General features: G+C 40.8%; 1 protein-coding gene across 2 annotated transcripts in view; it reads right to left on the bottom strand.

Annotated features, from left to right (window-relative positions):
- vps50 (VPS50 EARP/GARPII complex subunit) overlaps positions 1–17,150 on the bottom strand; it is a 335,202-nt gene that overhangs the window by 276,406 nt on the left and 41,646 nt on the right. For both annotated transcript variants that reach the window (XM_061882573.1, XM_061882574.1), the window contains exons 3-4: positions 13,208–13,330; positions 12,374–12,445 (exon numbers count right to left, since the gene is read on the bottom strand). In XM_061882573.1, the coding sequence (XP_061738557.1) occupies positions 12,374–12,445; positions 13,208–13,330 (195 nt within the window). The remainder of the gene's footprint in view (positions 1–12,373; positions 12,446–13,207; positions 13,331–17,150) is intronic.

Here is a 17,150-nt window from a genome sequence, read left to right as displayed (position 1 = left end):
TTTATATTACAAGAATGCTCTGCAGTTTTCTGGATATACTACAAAACTGCAGGTCAAAGATGTTAAATTTGGTTGGATTTTTAGAGTGTTTTTAGGGGAATACTCTAAAAATGCTGATCAAACATACTCTCTATGACAAGAATGCATTACTGTTTTTAGGGATCTTAAATTTGATAAGATGTTTTATTTTTTAGTATATTACTGCAAAAAAGTTTTCCCCAAGTAGTCCATTAGATAAAAATGCGTTGCTGTTTTAAGGACAAGTTGAAAAAAATGCTTGACAAAGATACTCAATATTAAAAGAATACTTTGCTGTTCTTAGGAATATACTGGAAAACTGCTCGTCAAAGTTTCACCAAATGACAGTTGTTTGCAGTTTTTAAGATTTTACTTCATATTACAAGAATGCTCTGCTGTTTTCTGGATATACTACAAAACTGCAGTAAAAGTCTTCAATTTGATTGGGTTTTTGGGGTGTTTTTAGGGGAATACTCTAAAAATGCTGATCAAACATACTCCCTATGAAAGGAATGCATTGCTGTTTTTAGGGATGTACTACAAAACTGTTGGTCAAAGATCTCTAATCTTACAATTTCATCCGTTTTTAGAATTTTGCTGCAAAAATGTTAGTCAAAGATCTTAAATTTGATAAGATTTTTTTAGAATGTTACTGTAAAAATGTTTTTTTCAAAGTAGACCATATGACAGGAATGTGGTGTTTTAAGGACCAGCTGAAAAAAATGCTCAACAAAAATATTCAATATTAAAAGAATACTTCGCTGTTTTTAGGAATATACTGGAAAACTGCTCGTCAAAGTTTTTCAATATGACAGTTTGCAGTTTTTAGGATTTTACTTTATATTACAAGAATGCTCTGCTGTTTTCTGGATATACTACAAAAACTGCAGGTCAGAAATCTTCAATTTGATTGGGTGTTTTTGGGGGAATACTCTAAAAATGCTGATCAAACATACTCCCTATGAAAGGAATGCATTGCTGTTTTTAGGGATGTACTACAAAACTGTTGCTCAAAGATCTCTAATCGTACAATTTCATCCGTTTTTAGAATTTTGCTGCAAAAATGTTAGTCAAAGATCTTAAATTTGATAAGATTTTTTTTAGAATGTTACTGTAAAAAATGTTTTTTTCAAAATAGTCCATATGACAGGAATGTGGTGTTGTTTTAAGGACCAGCTGAAAAAAATGCTTAACAAAAATACTCAATACTAAAAGATTACGTCGTCGTTCTTAGGAATATACTGGAAAACTGCTCGTCAAAGTTTTTCAATATGACAGTTGCTTGCAGTTTCTAAGATTTTACTTTATATTACAAGAATGCTCTGTTGCTTCTGGATATACTACAAAAACTGCAGGTCAGAAATCTTCAATTTGATTGTTTTTTTGGGGGGAATACTCTAAAAATGCTGATCAAACATACTCCCTATGAAAGGAATGCATTGCTGTTTTTAGGGATGTACTACAAAACTGTTGCTCAAAGATCTCTAATCTTACAATTTCATCCGTTTTTAGAATTTTGCTGCAAAAATGTTAGTCAAAGATCTTAAATTTTCTAAGATTTTTTTAGAATGTTACTGTAAAAATGTTTTTTTCAAAATAGTCCATATGACAGGAATGTGGTGTTGTTTTAAGGACCAGCTGAAAAAAATGCTTCACCAAGATACTCAATATTAAAAGAATACTTTGCTGTTCTTAGGAATAAACTGGAAAACTGCTTGTCAATGTTTTTCAATATGACAGTTGTTTGCAGTTTTTAGGATTTTACTTTATATTACAAGAATGTTCTGCTGATTTCTGGATATACTACAAAACTGCAGGTCAAAAATCTTTGATTTGATTGGGTTTTTTGAGTGTTTTTAGGGGAATACTCTAAAAATTCTGATCAAACATACTCTCTATGACAGGAATGCATTGCTGTTTTTAGGGATGTACTACAAAAATCTTGGTCAAAGATGCTTGATCTTACAATTGCATCCCTTTTTTAGAATTTTGCTGCAAAAATGTTAGTTAAAGATCTTAAATTTGATAAATTGTTGTTTTTTTATATTACTGCAAAAATGCCTTTTCCAAATAGTCCATATGACAGGAATGCTTTGCTGTTCTTAGGAATATACTTTCAATATGACAGTTGTTTACATTTTTTAGGATTTAAAACACTTGACAAAGATACTTTATATGACAGGAATGCTTTATTGTTTTAAAGTAGCAATGACTGTCACACACACACTAAGCGTGGCGAAATTATTCTCTGCATTTGACCCACATTTTTGGTGATTTAACCCCAGATTCCAACCCTTTTCGGTATGTACTGCACAACTGCTGGTCAAACATCTTCAATATAAATAAAATGTAGGATTTTGTTGCAAAAAGGCTTGTCAAAGGTAGTCCATGACAGGAATTCGCTGTTTTTAGGAAAGTACTGCAAAGCTGCTGGTTAATGATCGTTAATCAACAATCGGAACGACGCAGGAGGTCCTTCAGACCGACAGCCATCAGACTGTATAATGCATATGTTCCTTGACTGCACTTAAATGTAGAATATATTTATGTTCTTCATACATTATGTACAAACCCTGTTTCCATATGAGTTGGGAACTTGTGTTAGATGTAAATATAGACGGAATACAATGATTTGCAAATCCTTTTCAACCCATATTCAGTTGAATATGCTACAAAGACAACATATTTGATGTTCAAACTGATAAACATTTTTTTGTTGTTGCAAATAATCATTAACTTTAGAATTCGATGCCAGCAACACGTGAAAAAGAAGTTGGGAAAGGTGGCAATAAATACTGATAAAGTTGAGGAATGCCCATCAAACACTTATTTGGAACATCCCACAGGTGTGCACATTCAGCATGTGTTACAACAGCGTGGCTTCATAAAAGTGCAGGTACTTTCCTGGCCCGCCTGCAGTCCAGAAATGTCTCCCATATAAAATGTGTGGCGACTATGAAGCGTAAAATACGACAGCAGAGACCACGGACTGTTGAACGACTGAAGTTCTACATAAAACAAGAATGGGAAAGAATTCTACTTTCAAAGCTTCAACAATTACTTTCCTCACTTCCCAAACGTTTATTGAGTGTTGTTAAAAGAAAAGGTGATGTAACACAGTGGTGAACATGCCCTTTCCCAACTACTTTGGCACGTGTTGCAGCCATGAAATTCGAAGTTAATTATTATTTGCAAAAAAAAAATAAAGTTTGAGTTTGAACATCAAATATCTTGTCTTTGTAGTGCATTCAACTGAATATGGGTTGAAAATGATTTGCAAATCATTGTAGTCTGTTTATATTTACATCTAACACAATTTCCCAACTCAAATGGGAACGGGGTTTATAAATAAAATGTAGGATTTTACTGCAAAAATGCTTGTCAAAGATATCCATGAGAGGAATGCCCTGTTTTTAGGAAAGTACTGCAAAGCTAATGATCTTTAACATAACAGTTTTTTTCTGTTTCTAGGATTCTGCCAGTCAAACATCCGACATCTTCTATATCTAATTTCAAGCAGGGGTATAATTTACTGATCCACTGCTTCACAGTTTCTTTTAGTGAGGTATACGCTCCCCTGAACCCTAAATTTAGCGCCGAGACACTTCACTGCTCCTCACAGCAAACATACACACACCTTTCAAAATCTCCTCCCTCGGAGAATTCCGGCAACCGGACCAGGTTTTGAAGCGAGGCTTGCAAAAGCGTCACTAATTTTCCAGAGCTTTTACAAGAAGCCAACATGAGCTATTCGAGCATGTTATTAACGTGGCCGACTCCGGTACAAGCTCAGACTAATGCTTCTGTGGGCCGTGTCACTTTCGGGTGTGCATCTTTGGATTACGACCAGCTTCGGCGGGAGTTGATGTCTCTCGGTGTGCAAAGGCAATTAGCGACGGGATGAACCTCTGCCAGGAATGAGTCAGAGATGCCAATTAGGCTCAGGCAAAAGAGACAAGGCGGTGGTGCGCTCCTGCCACGACACAAAATATCCAATCGACCACGGCAAAGTGAATCCAGGTAAATGATAAGGTGGCGTAATGCATCTGTCTCTCATGTCCTTACGAAGCTGAAGTAGTTGCATCTCTAATGAGACCCTAGGAAGGAAGGAAAGCTGGTAGCAGGACACCCCCGTGACGAGAGCATTAATGCACTATCATAGCCTCGTCACAGGGATAAGCTTTATTTCACACACAGACTGAAGTAATGACGTGTGTGAGCAGGGAGTCAGGGTTGTGAACATTGTCAATGTACAGATAAAAAGCAGCCCCTCGCTAAGATGGTCTTTTCATTCCTACAAATGAGTTGGGAAATTGTGTTAGATGTGAATATAAACGGAATACAATGATTTGTAAATCCTTTTCAACCCATATTCAGTTGAATGCACTACGAAGACAACATATTTGATGTTCAAACTCATAAACTTTGTTTTTTTTGCAAATAATAATTAACTTAGAATTTCATTGCTGCAACATGTGCCAAAGTAGTTGGGAAAGGGCATGTTCACCACTGTGTTACATCACCTTTTCTTTTAACAACACTCAATAAATGTTTGGGAAGTGAGGAAACTAATTGTTGAAGCTTCGAAAGTGGAATTCTTTCCCATTCCTGTTTTATGTAGAACTTTAGTTGTTCAACAGTCCGGGGTCTTGTTGTCGTATTTTACGCTTCATAATGCGCCACACATTTTTGATGGGAGACAGGTCTGGAATGCAGGCGGGCCAGGAAAGTACCCGCGCTCTTATTTTATGAAACCACGCTGTTGTAACACGTGCTGAATGTAGCTTGGCATTGTCTTGCTGAAATAAGCAGGGGCGTCCATGAAAAAGACGGCGCTTAGATAGCAGCATATGTTGTTCCAAAACCTGTATGTACCTTTCAGCATTAATGGTGCCTTCACAGATGTGTAAGTTACCCATGCCTTGGGCACTAATGCACCCCCATACCATCACAGATGCTGGCTTTTCAACTTTGCGTCGATAACAGTCTGGATGGTTCACTTCCCCTTTGGTCCAGATGACACAATGTCGAATATTTCACAAAAAAATTTGAAATGTAGACTCGTCAGACCACAGATCACTTTTTCACTTTGTATCAGTCCATCTTAGATGATATCGGCCCAGAGATGCCGGTGGCGTTTCTGGATGTTGTTGATAAATGCCTTTCACTTTGCATTGTAGAGCTTTAACTTGCACTTACAGATGTAGCGACCAACTGTATTTAGTGACAGTGGTTTTCTGAAGTGTTCCTGAGCCCATGCGGTGATATCCTTTAGAGATTGATGTCGGTTTTTGATACAATGCCGTCTGAGGGATGGAAGGTCACGGTCATTCAATGTTGGTTTCCGGCCATGCCGCTTACGTGGAGTGATTTCTCCAGATTCTCTGAACCTTTTGATGATGTTATGGATTGTAGATGTTGAAATCCTTAAATTTTTTGCAATTGCACTTTGAGAAACGTTGTTTTTAAACTGTTTCACTATTTGCTCACGCAGTTGTGGACAAAGGGGTGTACCTCGGCCCATCCTTTCTTGTGAAAGACTGAGCATTTTTAGGGATGCTGTTTTTATACCCAATCATGGCACCCACCTGTTCCCAATTAGCCTGCACACCTGTGGAATGTTCCAAATAAGTGTTTGATGAGCATTCCCCAAGTTTATCAGTATTTATTGCCACCTTTCCCAACTTCTTTGTCACGTGTTGCTGGCATCAAATTTTTATCAGTTTGAACTTCAAATATGTTGTCTTTGTAGCATATTCAACTGAATATGGGTTGAAAATGATTTGCAAATCATTGTATTCTGTTTATATTTACATCTAACACAATTTCCCAACTCATATGGAAACAGAGTTTGTAAGACAAACCGCAACATCGTCCACCATTTACGTGAATGACATCACCAAGCAGTAAATGTATCATCTCTTATCTGGCTACCCTGCAGTAGTCACTGAGTCATTTGTGTGCTGATAAATCAGTCCCTTTGGGTTGTGTTCTTTCAGCGAATGCACTCTTGCATCTCATTTCTGAGGCGCCAACCGTAAAGCGTGAGAAGTTCTTCAAACAATCGGCACCGGAGCCCATCTGCTCAAGAGTAAGATGAAAATTGAAGATTGCTCAAAAGCAGTTTCCTTAGGTTTATCCGGGTGTTTTTTAACGCCACTTTTCATAAGCATCCAATTTAAAATCAAAAGCAGTTCATTATTACACTCAAAGCACTGAAGAAGAGACTTGGCTTCTATGACTCCCTTGAGGAGATTTCCTATTTACCTCTTGATGCTCTGCGCACTTTTGAGGAAAAATAAAATAAAAATGAATGATTGGACTGCATTCCACTGATTGATATCTGTAGTCATCGGTACACTTATCGGTACGATATGTAATTGGTGTACATAAAGATGTATTAGCTTTGTTATTATTGTTATTTGTAAAAATTCAAAGCTGATTATCAGATCCTAACGCTGGGCAATTATGGAGAAAAAAAAACATCTGATTTCTATTACAGTATTTTCTGGACCATAGGGTGCACTGGATTATAAGGCGCGTTGCCGAAGAATGGTCCATTTTCGAGCTTTTTTCATGTACAAAGCGTACTGGATTAAATCAATGAATATTTGTTTATATAGCCCTAAATCACAAATGTCTCAAAGGACTGTACATACCACTACGACTACGACATCCTCGAAAGAAACCACATAAGGGCAAGGAGAACTCACACCCAGTGGGACGCCAGTGACAATGCTGACTATGAGAAACCTTGGAGAGGACCTCAAATGTGGGCAACCCCCCACTCTAGGGTACCGAAAGCAATGGATGTCGAGCGGGTCTAACATGATACTGTGAAAGTTCAATCCATAGTGGCTCCAACACAGCCGTCAGAGTTCAGTTCAAAGCGGATCCAAGACAGCAGCGAGAGTCCCGTCCACAGGAAACCATCCCAAGCGGAGTCGGTCGGATCAGCAGCGTAGAGATGTCCCTAACCGATACACAGATGAGCGGTCCATCCTGGATCCCGACTCTGAACAGCCAGTACTTCATCCATGGCCATCGGACCGGACCCCCTCCACAAAGAAGGGGGGGACAGAGGAGAAAAAGAAAAGAAGCGGCAGATCAACTGGTCTAAAAAGGAGGTCTATTTAAAGGCTAGAGCAGGGGTAGGGAATCTGAGCTGACGTTGCTTAACATGATAAGTAATGAATAATTCCACTTGTAATCACAGTGTTAAAAATAATGTTCAAAATATAAAACATTCTCGTGCATGTTTAATCCATCCATCCGTTTTCTACCGCACTTGTTCAAGAAGTTGCATTAATGTTAAGAAGTTATTTATTTATTATTGGTTAGTGTGGTGCTTGCCCTCCTGGGGGTTCTTCAGACCCCCAAGCACCGACATGAGAGCCTGTTTCAGGGTTACAATATTGTTTTATTTTTCAATAAGTCTCTCAGTTGCTTTCCAGCAATAGTATTTCCAGCCCAGACCCAGACCCTCCTCCTGGCTGCTGCTTATAACAGAGCGACAGGTGATTAGATAACAAAGCCCAGGTGGGCCGTCTACGCACCTGTCGGTGCAGGCACGCAGGCCACGCCCCCTCCACAGTTAGCTTCAGAATAAGAATGTTATTACAAAGACTAAGAGACCTATTATACTCTAAAAATGTTGGTATTACTTAAAAATGCACATGTTTAGTTGTGTTCAGTGTTAAAAAAATATTATATGGCTCTTACGGAAATATATTTTAAAATATTTGGCTTTTTGGCTCTAAAGGCCAAAAAGGTTCCCGACCCCTGGGCTAGAGTATACAAATGAGTTTTAAGGTGAGACTTAAATGCTTCTACTGAGGTAGCATCTCGAACTGTTACCGGAGATAAAGGAGATATATTTATTAGGGACCGAATGTCTCTTTGGGACAGATGACCCTATTGCATTTCTAAGGTTTTATTATAATTATTCCGCCGCCTCTATGAGCTGTAATTTGACCCCTTTGACATGCTTCAAAACTCACCAAATTTGACTCACACATCAGGACTGGCGAAAATTGCCATTTAATATAAAAACCAAACCCCAAAACTCAAAATTGCGCTCTAGAGCCCCCTAGGAAAAAACACACACAACTGCTTGTAACTTCCGGTAGGCATGTTGTAGAGACATGAAACATAAAACCTCTATGTAGGTCTGACTTAGACCTACATTTCATAATATGACATCCTTCAGCAAAAATCAACAGGAAGTTGGCAAACACCCCTTCAATACAAAAGTTTCCTAAAAAATGTCACTTTTGCCTCTTTGAGCTGTAATTTGACCCCCTTAAAACGCTTCAAAACTCACCAAACTGGACACACACATCAGGACTAGCGAAAATTGCGATCTAATTTAAAAAATTTAAAAAAAAAAATTAAAATTGCGCTCTAGCGCCCCCTAGGAATAAAACAGACAAAACTGCTCCTAGGAAGAAAACACAGACAAAACTGCTTGTAACTTCCGGTAGGAATGTCGTAGAGACATAAAAAAAAAAACCCTCTATGTAGGTCTCACTTAGACCTACATTTCATTCATTTAAATCTTTCAGCAAAAATCTACAGGAAGTTGGCAATCACCCCTTCAGAACAAAAGTTTGGTAAAAACCTGTCACCTTTTTTTAAACATTATCTCCTCTGAGCGCGTTTGTTGTGTCGGCTTCAAACCCGCACAGGAGATAGAATGAACCCTTCTGATTAAAACTTGCGAAAACAGTTTTAATAACTGCTCCGGTTTTGATTTTATGAGCCTTCAAAGAACTGCTGCGCTGCTGCCGTCTCAAGATGGCCGCTTAAAAGCAGGAAGCACCGGCGTGACCACACAATGCAGAGAAGGTACGTACAAGGCAGGTAAAGATATGTTGACTGGATGAAAGGAGGAGGCACCAGTTTGACTCCAGGATACAGAGAAGGAAGGTAATGTGCAGGTAAGGATATGTTGTCTGCGTAATGGCAGGAAGCACCAGCGTGTATGGGTGACAGAAAGAGGCACCAATGTGACCCCAGGATGTAGGGAAGGTAGGTAATGTGCAGGTAAAGATATGTTGAATGGGTAAAGGCAGGAAACACCAGCAAAAGTTGGTCCCGTCCATCGCTGCTGGCAGCTTTAATTATGATTATTTCCTGAATGTAAAATACTTCCTTGTGGTCTAGATAACATGTAATGGTGGTTCTTTGCTCAAAATGTTGCATGGATGATGTTTTCACACATCATCTTCAAGCCACTTTCTGACAGTCGCTTCAGGATGCGCTGTTTTGTGGGCGGTCTTATTTACGTGCCTCCACTTGGACAGCATCTTCTCCCCATCATCTTTGTTGTCGCGGTGTAGCGTGCAAGGACGGGAGTGGAAGAAGTGTCAAAAGATGGTTGCTAACTGTTTAAATGACATTCAGACTTTACTTCCATCAATAACAGAGCAGCATCTCCTCATCCGTGGCTCACTACTAGTGTAAAAACAACAACACTGTCCCGTACAAAAATTGTCCGACCGGAACTCTCTAATAACTAAAGTTCCTTGGGTGAATTATGTAAACTTACTACACCGGTATGTTTTAGTGCTTTCATGGCGAGTTTCTAACAAACAATGGGAGACCGGGCTTTCTGCTCCGCCGCTCCCAGTCTGTGGAATGCTATCCCTGACCACCTGAGGGCACCACAGACTGTGGATGCTTTTAAAAAAGGCTCAAAAAGCCTTTTTTAGATATATGCATACTAGTTCTAGCTATTAGCTGTTGTAGTTTTTTTTTTGTTTTTTTAATACCCTGTAGCACTTTGAGGTTGTTTACTCAATGTAAATTGCTTTTACTTATAAAAATCAATTATTATTATCATCAAGTTTTAATGAAAGTGAATTACTCCATTCTTTTTATTGTTATTTCAATGCCCAACCTCTATTAACATTAATTAATAAGAGCATATGAATGGAAGTTAAAAATAAAGAACAAAAAGGCATTTATGCCCCACCTGGTGTAAAGGTCACCACATGTCAGTAATACTGAGCAACATGGCGGCAGAGTTTTAGCCAGACTTGTCAGTGGAACGGTTGCTGAGAAGCCTCTGAGCTAAGTGTGACATATTAAGGCCAGGGGAAGCTAGTCCATGGGTTTTACACACGCATACAGTAGGTCAATGCCACAGGCCACATCAACTCTTCTTCAAGTTCTCTCAATTTACCCACCGCTTGGCAACTGGCATGTGTCATTGCCAGGGGGAAATACTCAGGGACAGCCTCAAAAGGGAGCCACAAGTCCTTGTGGTGACAGATGCATTAAAATGGTGGTAAATCACTGTTGCAGAGAAGTACAAATCCTGTTTCCATATGAGTTGGGAAGTTGTGTTGGATGTAAATATAAACGGAATACAATGATTTGCAAATCATTATCAACCCATATTCAATTGCATATGTTACAAAGACGACATATTTGATGTTCAAACTGATAAAACTTTTTTTTTTTGCAAATAATCATTAACTTTGGAATTTGATGCCAGCAACAAGTGACCAAGAAGTTGGGAAAGGTGGCAATAAGTACTGATAAAGTTGAGGAATGCTCACCATACACTTATGTGGAACATCCCACAGGTGTGCAGGCTAATTGGGAACAGGTGGGTGCCGTGATTGGGTATAAAAACAGCTTCCCAAAAATGCTCAGTCTTTCACAAGAAAGGATGGGGCGAGGTACACCCCTGTGTCCACAACTGCGTGAGCAAACAGTCAAAACAGTTTAAGAACAACGTTTCTTAAAGTGCAATTGCAAGAAATTTAGGGATTTCAACATCTACGCTCCATAATATCATCAAAAGGTTCAGAGAATCTGGAGAAATCACTCCACGTAAGCGGCATGGCCGGAAACAAACATTGAATGACCGTGACCTTCCATCCCTCAGACGGCACTGTATCAAAAACCAACAATCTCTAAAGGATATCACCACATATGCTCAGGAACACTTCTAAAAACCACTGTCACTAAATACAGTTGGTCGCTACATCTGTAAGTGCAAGTTAAAGCTCTACTCTGCAAAGTGAAAGCCATTTATCAACAACATCCAGAAATGCCGCCGGCTGCTCTGGGCCCGAGATCATCTAAGATGGACTGATGCAAAGTGGAAAAGTGTTTTGTGGTCTGACGAGTCCACATTTCAGATTGTTTTTGGTAATATTCCACATCGTGTCATCCGGACCAAAGGGGAAGCGAACCATCCAGACTCTTATCGACGCAAAGTTCAAAAGCCAGCATCTGTGATGGTATGGGGGTGCATTAGTGCCCAAGGCATGGGTAACTTACACATCTGTGAAGGCACCATTAATGCTGAAAGGTACATACAGGTTTTGGAACAACATATGCTGCCATCTAAGTGCCGTCTTTTTCATGGACGCCCCTGCTTATTTCAGCAAGACAATGCCAAGCCACATTCAGCAGGTGTTACAACAGCGTGGCTTCGTGAGAAAAAAGAGTGCGGGTACTTTCCTGGCCCGCCTGCAGTCCAGACCTGTCTCCCATTGAAAATGTGTGGCGCATTATAATTCGCTGTTTTTAGGAAAGTACTGCAAAGCTGCTGGTTAATGATCTTTAATCAACAATCGGAACGACACAGGAGGCCCTTCATACCGACAGCCATTAGACTGTATAATGCATATGTTCCTTGACTGCACTTAAATGTAGAATATATTTATATTCTTCATATATTATGTACAAACCCCATTTCCATATGAGTTGGGAAATTGTGTTAGATGTAAATATAAACGGAATACAATGATTTGCAAATCCTTTTCATCCCATATTCAGTTGAATATGCTACAAAGACAACATATTTGATGTTCAAACTGATAAACATTTTTTTGTTGTTGCAAATCATTAACATTAGAATTCGACGCCAGCAACACGTGATAAAGAAGTTGGGAAAGGTGGCAATAAACACTGATAAAGTTGAGGAATGCTCATCAAACACTTATTTGGAACATCCCACAGGTGTGCACATTCAGCACGTGTTACAACAGCGTGGTTTCGTAAAAAAAGAGTGCGGGTACTTTCCTGGCCCGCCTGCAGTCCAGACCTGTCTCCCATTGAAAATGTGTGGCACATTATGAAGCGTAAAATACGACAGCGGAGACCCCGGACTGTTGAACGACTGAAGCTCTACATAAAACAAGAATGGGAAGGAATTCCATTTTTAAAGCTTCAACAATTAGTTTCCTCAGTTCCCAAATGTTTGAGTGTTGTTAAAAGAAAAGGTTATCTAACACAGTGGTGAACAGGCCTGTTATTGTATCGATTCAACACAGGATTGATCGATTTACAGTATTCCTGTTCTCATATCCAAAGAACTGTTTAGTGTGTCACTTACTGCTGCCTGCTGTTTCTTCAATCGCTCCTTGTACTCCTCCAACTCCAACAGGTTGAGTTCGGCTGGGAGCTTCTAAACACACAGAGAAACAGACAAGAAAAGTAAGTTTATAGAGCATCCACTGGCAGATGCTGCTGATAGTTTTGCAGAAACACGGTGACACACACACACACACACACACACATCCATATATGCATGGCGCTGCTTCAAAACACAGAAGTTCTAACTAAGTGGAAGCATGACGAGCTTGGAGGTGTTTCCAGAAAAGTATCTCAACTGCGATAGACACCCGATGAAGCATTCAAATGAGTTGAATGTTTTTCCCTTCCATCCCATAACAAGTAAATAATTTGCTTTATAAGATCATATATGGGGAGGAAGAAGGCGTTATTTAGTAAACAGCAAACAAACTCAGCTGGGTAAAGAAGATATTACAATTCCATGCCCCAGAGGATGATAGGTAATTACTTTCCCCTTGATTGAGAGTCTCATTTCAGGTGGTGTGGTGCGACCAAGATAAATCTAATGAGATTTCACACCCTCCTTCTGTTCAGTGGACACAATCCATCAGTCTGGATGTCAACGGATCACGGCATAGGAGAGGAGGAAGTGGCGGCGGCTCAGGTGCGAAACCGGGAAGATGGGCTTCAAAGCGCAGGAAACCGTCGCCGCTTCGGATTGCAAATATCGCGGGAGGTGGGCTGGATGGTATTACTCTCGTATCAAGGGAGGGCGGGACCGGTGAGTCGGTCCCTTGTTGTCAATTTTACAGGGCACTGAGTTGTCATTCACTCAATAATTCAAGCACTCCAAATAAAAACGACTTTTTATCACCTCCAGTTCGTGCTGCACCATATCAAAAGAGTCGTTAGAGAAGTAGACCTCCTCGATGCTCTCAATGATCTCCTGCTCGGCCAGGGGGTCCATGGGCTGCTCCCGGAGCTCCCGCAATTCCTCCTGCAACACACAATTACCACAAATAGGAGTCAGGAAAAAACAAATGTGTCATTTGGAAACAGGGACACGATGAAAATCAAACAAAAAGAGGGAGAATTGGATTAGAGATGGCAGGCTGAGGTTAAGGTCTTTGAATGCAGTGTTTTTCAACCAGATACAGTCTGGTGTGCCGTGGGAGATTATCTAGTTTCACCTGCCGTATTTCCTTGAATTTCCGCCGGGTATATAGTATGCACCTGCCTAGAATTACTGCCGGGTCAAACTCCTTTTGCAAAATAATTAGCGCATGCTTAGCATTACCGCCAGCTCAGGATTAACTCCGGGTAAAACACGTTTCGCAAAATATTATTTTTATTAGCGCATGTCTAGAATTTCGCTAAATAATTAGCATATGCCTAGGATTCCGCCGGGTCAAACTCGTCACGTCACGAATAACACTTCACCTGTCATCATTTACATCATTTACCGCTTATTCCCTTTCGGGGTCGCGGGGGGCGCTGGCGCCTATCTCAGCTACAATCGGGCGGAAGGCAGGGTACACCCTGGACAAGTCGCCACCTCATCGCAGGGCCAACACAGATAGACAACATTCACACTCACATTCACACACTAGGGCCAATTTAGTGTTGCCAATCAACCTATCCCCAGGTGCATGTCTTTGGAAGTGGGAGGAAGCCGGAGTACCCGGAGGGAACCCACGCATTCACGGGGAGAACATGCAAACTCCACACAGAAAGATCCCGAGCCTGGATTTGAAACCAGGACTGCAGGAACTTCGTATTGTGAGGCAGACGCACTAACCCCTCTTCCACCGTGAAGCCATGGAGGAGGCTTATTTCAACAATTTGAAATCACATAAAGGGAAGACGATTACGAGCTATTCAGTAGGATTTAAAGTCCAAGCTATTGAATATGCTAAAAAGAACAGTAAGCAGCTATGTTTTATTAATATACCATACCAACTTTCTTTATAAAGCCCTTTAAAAACAACCACAGTTGAAGGACAAAGGGCTGTACACCACCGTAGCTGCGTGTGTCAAATATGAGTCATTAAATGACTCCCGCCTCCTGGTGGTAGAGGGCGCTAGTGATCCTTCTTGCGACTACTCGGCTGCAGAAGAAGTGACAACAAGCAGCAAGAGTGAGCAGCGATCGTTTGTTTTTTTCCTCTCTCTTGCACTTTTAACATGGAGGATTATATATCTAAAATAAAACATTTTTCTAAACTGGACTTTCAATCGAAACAAAAGGTAATAAAGGAGATTTTTAAAACTGAAGAATGCTAAGGAAGACTTCTATAAACAAGTTATCGATGCTTTTGATCAGAAGGAGCTGCGCATGGACTTAATTTATAAGTAAAAGTAAGACAATTTTAACGTTTTTTTTAATTAAATGTGATTTTCATGATGGTATACTTACATCACACTCAAATGTTTAAGCGCAGGCCTAAATTTACCCCATGCCTTTGGTAAGTGCCGGAGTGAGAAGAGGTTTTAAAATGATTAGCGCATGCTTGCCTTTACCGCATGCCTTTGGTAAGTGCCGGAGTGTGAAGAGGTTTTAAATTAATTAGCGGCCCGGTGGCAATTCCAGGAAATACGGTATTTAAGTTAAAAACATTTTTTGCAAACCCGTAATTATAGTCTGCAAATGATGAGTTGTTGTTGAGTGTCGGTGGTGTCTAGAACTCGGCAGAGTAACCGTGTAATACTCTTCCATATAAGTAGGTGGCAGCCGGTAGCTAATTGCTTTGTCGATGTTGGAAACAGTGGGAGGCAGCGTGCAGGTAAAATTGTGTCTACTGTTTAAAACAAAATCAACATAAGGTGAGTGCCCCTAAGAAAAGGCATTGAAGCTTAGGGAAGGCCATGCAGAACGAAACCAAAACTGAGCTGTGGATAACGTAAACGAAAACAGAATACTGGACGACAGCAAAGACTTACTTTGGCGCAAAGAGGGCGTCCACAATGTATATCCGAATGGGACGTGACAATCAAAAATGTCCCCACAAAGAAGGATAAAAAGCAACTGAAATATTCTTAATTGCTAAAACAAAGTAGATGCGGGAAGACATGAAACTGCAACAGGAAAATACCAAAAAAAAGAGAAAAAGCCACCAAAATAGGAGCGCAACACAAGAAGTAAAACACTACACACAGGAAAACACCAAAAAAGTCACGCCGTGATGTGACAGGTGGTGACAATACATCTACTTTGAGACAAGAGCGATAGTGATGCATGGTTGGTTATGATTTTTAAAGTCATATCCAACAATTGCGACAACGACTTTTTACTGTCAACAGAGTTTCATTTTTTAATGATTTATGCTGGCGGTGAGAATCCGGATTTTTTCTACGCAAAAAAATGTGCCTTGGCTCAAAACAGGCTGAAAAGCACTGCTTTAATGTGTTCAGCAAGCTGTTGGAGATCTTTTATCAGTCTGTTGTGGCCGGTGCCCTGTACTTTGCAGTGCTTGTGTTGGGGGAGCAGCACCAGCAAAAGGGACTTAAACTGATCCAGAAAGCCAGGACAGGAGGACCCTGGACAAACTGCTTCTGCCCACCCACTCCAGACAATTGAGGGGCAGTGGAGCTAATACTCCAACAGGCTATGATGTATATTTTCTGCTGCAGCTGTTCCATATACTGTAATATTCCATACATCTTCTTCCGCTTATCCGAGGTCGGGTCACGGGGGCGGCAGCCTAAGCAGGTAAAAAACCCAGACTCCCCTCTCCGAAGCCACTTAGTCCAGCTCCTCCCGAGGCGTTCTTAGGTCCGCCAGAAGACAGTCTTCCCAACGTGTCGTGGGTCTTCCCCGTGGCCTCATACTGGTCGGACATGCCCGAAACACATCGCCAGGGAGGCGTTCGGGTGGCATCCTGACCAGATGCCCGAACCACCTCATCTGGCTCCTCTCCATGTGGAGGAGCAGCGGCTTTATTTTGAGCTCCTCCCGGATGGCAAGGCTTCTCACCCTATCTCTAAGGGAGAGCCCCAAAACTCATTTCGGAAGCTTGCAACCGTGATCTTGTCCTTTTGGTCATAACCCAAAGCTCATGACCATAGGTGAGGATGGGAACGTAGATCAACCGGTAAATGGAAAGCTTTGCCTTCCGGCTCAGCTCCTTCTTCACCACAACGGATCGATACAGCGTCCGCATTACTGAAGACGCCGCACCGATTCGTCTGTCGATATCACCATCCACTTTTCCTTCACTCGTAAACAAGACTCCGAGGTACTTGAACTCCTCCACTTGGGGCAGGGTCTCCTCCCACGCCACCCTTTTCCGGGCGAGAACCATGGACTCGGACTTGGAGGTGCTGATTCCCATCCAGGTCACTTCGCACTCAGCTGCAAACCGATCCAGTGAGAGCTGCAGATCCCGGCCAAATGAAGCCATCAGGACCACATCATCTGCAAAAAGCAGAGACCTAATCCTGCAGCCACCAAACCGGATCCCCTCAAATCCCTGACTGCGTCTAAAAATTCTGTCCATTGTACATAGTCATTGTTATATACTGTATGTATTATATACAAATGTAATGTAAGTGTATGTCATATACTGTAAATATTACAAAACCCACTTCCATATGAGTTGGGAAATTTTGTTAGATGTAAATATAAACAGAATACAATGATTTGCAAATCCTTTTCAACCCATATTCAATTGAATACACTACAAAGACCAGTTATTGGATGTTCAAACTCATAAACTTTCTTTTTTCTTGCAAATAATAAATAACTTGGAATTTCACGGCTGCAACACGTGCCAAAGTAGTTGGGAAAGGGCATGTCCACCACCACTGTCTTACATCAC

This window comes from Nerophis ophidion, linkage group LG21, assembly GCF_033978795.1.
Source record: "Nerophis ophidion isolate RoL-2023_Sa linkage group LG21, RoL_Noph_v1.0, whole genome shotgun sequence".
Classification (NCBI taxonomy): Eukaryota; Metazoa; Chordata; class Actinopteri; order Syngnathiformes; family Syngnathidae; genus Nerophis; species Nerophis ophidion.
The sequence above is the reverse complement of the archived record's forward strand: the minus strand, read 5'-3'. Positions and strand labels throughout refer to the sequence as shown.